This window comes from Drosophila sulfurigaster, chromosome 3 (assembly GCF_023558435.1).
Source record: "Drosophila sulfurigaster albostrigata strain 15112-1811.04 chromosome 3, ASM2355843v2, whole genome shotgun sequence".
NCBI lineage: Eukaryota > Metazoa > Arthropoda > Insecta > Diptera > Drosophilidae > Drosophila > Drosophila sulfurigaster.
In genome coordinates this window covers 27,799,488-27,802,642 of record NC_084883.1, presented here as the reverse complement: position 1 = coordinate 27,802,642, position 3,155 = coordinate 27,799,488, and the positions used below count along the sequence as shown (strand labels likewise).

Genomic DNA, 3,155 nt, shown 5'->3' with positions numbered 1-3,155 from the left:
CAAATTGCGCAACAAGTATTGCGCGCAGTTTTATCGACTGCTTGCTGATGCAACTTCTAGTGTCTGGTTTAGGTTTTAACAGCGTCTGTTAACATAATTCAGCAACGGTCGATAAATCGATAGGCAGTGTAGTATATACTTTTTAGTATAAAAATACTGTTGTTACTCACCCGCCCTATACTTCACTGCTAATTGTATGGAAAAATGAGCCGAGTTGTAATTGTCACATTATGCCACAAATCTTATTATACTTAAGGTAATTTTATATATGGGAGAAGGACACTAGAATATTGAGGCAAATGCTTACGTTGCTGTCCAAGTTTTTTGAAAAACACAAATAAAAAGCACGCCATTTCTACTGATGTGTAACCAGGTGGCAAGTCTGCACGTCTCTTTACTTCGGTATATACCATCAGTTATAACGTATATTTTATAAAAAAAAGCTTACGGTCACACTCTCAACTAAGTCATATACAGCTGCTGCGAGTCATTTTTTTCGGCAGACGCAATACAACGTAAACAAAACGCAATAAAACAAAGAACATTAACACACATATACACGTTAACAACATTTTGTAGGAAGCAGTGTTGGCAAGCAAATGAGTATCGACTTATATCTGCACTCCCTCAACTCGACCCTCCAGGCCTTCGCCCAACAAGTTGAACAATTTGCTGGCGTTGCTCTGCAAGCTGTCGTGTCTCTGCGCTCGGAATTCGATAGCTTCACTGGCGACTGGCGTTGGCAAAGTCCCGTTGAGTTCACTGCACTGCAAGCAACATTGTTGCAAGTGCTGCTGGTGTTGCTGCTGGGTACGGGTGCACTCATCGCTTGGTCTTGGGGCGTCTACGGTCAGGTGATCACCGAGAAGTTTGTCAGACCAAGTGAGTAGAGAAGCCAAGTAATCAATTTGGAATATAATGGTAACAAATCGTTTTAACGTGTAACGTTTTAGGTACATTGAAGGAAATTGAGGAGCTTAAATTATCTGTGGCGAAATTAAAGTTGCCTAAGGAGCATTCACCTAGAATTTAAAGAACCAAAAACAAAACAATATACAAACGTCAAACATGTCGAAAATCAAGCGTTTCTTCTCAAAGAAGAAGGAGGAGGCCGCTTTCAAGGTAATTCCGTGGCAACTGACATCATCTGTTGACAAGCCCTAATTGTATATTAATTCTATTTGTCAGTTGCGCATTGGTGGTGGAATGGGAGAGGGACACAAATTGAATGCCCCCAAGCAGGAAGCGCCATCGACGAGCTCACGGCGCAAGATGGATGTGTATGTGCCGCCCAAGCGCAATGAGCTGAGCAACGAGGCACGCGCTGCTGCTAATGCCGCATTAGCGCGCATTGACCGCAAGGATTCAAAGGATTTCAACACCTCATTAGCGGCCATCAAGGCGCAGGCCAAGCGTGAACTGGAAGCCGAGCGTCGCCAGAAGGATGAGTTGGCCAATTCAAGCAGCTCGGCATCTGTGCCCAGTGGCAGCAGTGGAACTGAGAATAAGAATTTAGCCTGTCAGGGCGTCTTCTTTCGCTGTCCGCTTATTGGCGAGGAAGTGTTAACCAAGAAGGCGTGGAAGGCCAAGATCAAAGAGTTCCTCTATCAGCAGCTGGAGAGTGAACGCGGCCTAACCGCTTGTTTAATCATACAAAATTGCAATGTAAAGGAGAAGGCGGATGATTGCATTGCCACGCTGATTAAATATCTGGAGAACATTATCAAGAATCCCGATGAGGAGAAATTCTGCAAGATACGCATGTCCAACAAAATCTTTAGCGAAAAAGTGCGCTATGTGGACGGTGCCTTGGATGTGCTTTATGCAGCTGGCTTCAGCGAAGTGCAGATCGATGAAGAGCCTTTCCTTTTATGGACCAAAGAGCAGACTGAGGAAGGTCTTGATCTCGCCATGCTTGTGGAGGCCTTGAAGAACTCGGAGACCATTCAGCTTGAGCTGGATCGCAATATTAAAGTGCTGTTGCCATCGCAGGCACGTCGTGTTGTCTTGCCAGACGATTTCTATCGCATCTCACCAGAGGAAATAAAACGGGAACAACAATTACGCGCTGAGGCCATTGAAAGCTCTCAGATTCTAAAGACAAAAGCAATGCGGGATCGCGAGGAACAGCGCACCTTGCGAATGTATCGCTATTCTCTAATCAGGGTCAAGTTCCCCAATGGTCTCTACATACAAGTAACTTGTCTGGCATAGAATTACCCATTCACAAATATTCATTATGTATTCTTATTTCAGGGCACTTTCAACGTATACGAAAAGATTGCCGATGTCTTTGAATTTGTACAATCTTGCCTGGCGGATGAATCGCTGGAATTTAATTTGGTGGCCACCAGTGAGGGTAAATTCAACGAAGAAGACATGGACAAAACTTTATACGACTGCAAGTGCGTAACTAATCATATGATATCAATTACAAAAATTTGTATAATAATGTCTTTAACTTACAGACTCATTCCAAATGTCCTACTTTTGTTTACTGTGCCGGCTATTCCAACTCCAGTTGCAGTTGATGTCAACTTCTTGAAGGAGGAGTTACTGATGTTGGTCCAGGAAATGTAGGATTCATTATGTGGCACCACTTGATAATGCATATTGGCAGCACATTCACCCAATGTCGCTGATTTACATATATGGCCGCTTTTAAGTTATAAAGATGTTGTTATTATTTATTGCTATCTATTCAAATCAAATATAAGCACATGTTTCGAATTAACTTCACACGAAAAGTCTTTATTATTAAAGATTCCAAGGTTGAAACATATACCAGGTATTTTGAAAAATTTCCACTTTTGATTTTTGCACATTTTTCACACATTTGTTTGAACAGATTTTATTATTAGTTTTGAATAATCTTTTATGTGAAGCTTAAGGTTTTTGAAAATGTCTTTTTGCTTACGAGCGTGATTCCCCTGATTTTAGGCAGTTTCTTTATTTTGCAATTTTGCTCTTTCCGTTTTAACATCTCACTTTAACATTTCGGCGTTAAAGAAATTCGAAAACTACGCATCACCAACTGTTATCCCAGGGGTATGGAAAATTTCTGTAAAGTAAAATGGTATATTTTATTTAACTTTACTTGCGGTCACACTGGCCTGGTCTTCCCAGCCCACAGCGAACAGCTGTTTTACTCAAAT

General features: G+C 41.7%; 2 protein-coding genes across 3 annotated transcripts; both read left to right on the top strand.

Annotated features, from left to right (window-relative positions):
* The first annotated feature begins 412 nt into the window (after positions 1-412).
* On the top strand, positions 413-1,054 carry LOC133841003 (uncharacterized). Of its 2 annotated transcripts, XM_062273246.1 has the most exons (3): positions 413-515; positions 580-882; positions 954-1,054. In XM_062273246.1, exons 2-3 carry the CDS (start codon positions 600-602, stop codon positions 1,031-1,033), a joined length of 363 nt encoding a protein of 120 aa, XP_062129230.1. In that variant the 5' UTR covers positions 413-515; positions 580-599; the 3' UTR covers positions 1,034-1,054. The 2 variants fall into 2 exon arrangements, with proteins under 2 accessions (XP_062129230.1, XP_062129229.1); XM_062273245.1 differs by having other exon boundaries at positions 457-882.
* Positions 980-2,739, top strand: LOC133841002 (UBX domain-containing protein 6). The gene is made up of 4 exons (XM_062273244.1): positions 980-1,122; positions 1,189-2,196; positions 2,257-2,405; positions 2,469-2,739. The coding sequence occupies exons 1-4, from the start codon at positions 1,069-1,071 to the stop codon at positions 2,578-2,580; spliced, it is 1,323 nt and encodes a 440-aa protein (XP_062129228.1). The 5' UTR covers positions 980-1,068; the 3' UTR covers positions 2,581-2,739.
* Positions 2,740-3,155: the final 416 nt, after the last annotated feature.

Bases quoted from the DNA above. Each gene is read 5' to 3' on its own strand.
- LOC133841003 (XM_062273246.1), top strand. From the start codon at position 600: ATGAGTATCGACTTATATCTGCACTCCCTCAACTCGACCCTCCAGGCC. The intron at 883-953 runs GTGAGTAGAGAA...GTAACGTTTTAG, and splicing joins CGAGAAGTTTGTCAGACCAA to GTACATTGAAGGAAATTGAG.
- LOC133841002 (XM_062273244.1), top strand. From the start codon at position 1,069: ATGTCGAAAATCAAGCGTTTCTTCTCAAAGAAGAAGGAGGAGGCCGCT. The intron at 1,123-1,188 runs GTAATTCCGTGG...TCTATTTGTCAG, and splicing joins AGGAGGAGGCCGCTTTCAAG to TTGCGCATTGGTGGTGGAAT. The intron at 2,406-2,468 runs GTGCGTAACTAA...TTTAACTTACAG, and splicing joins AAAACTTTATACGACTGCAA to ACTCATTCCAAATGTCCTAC.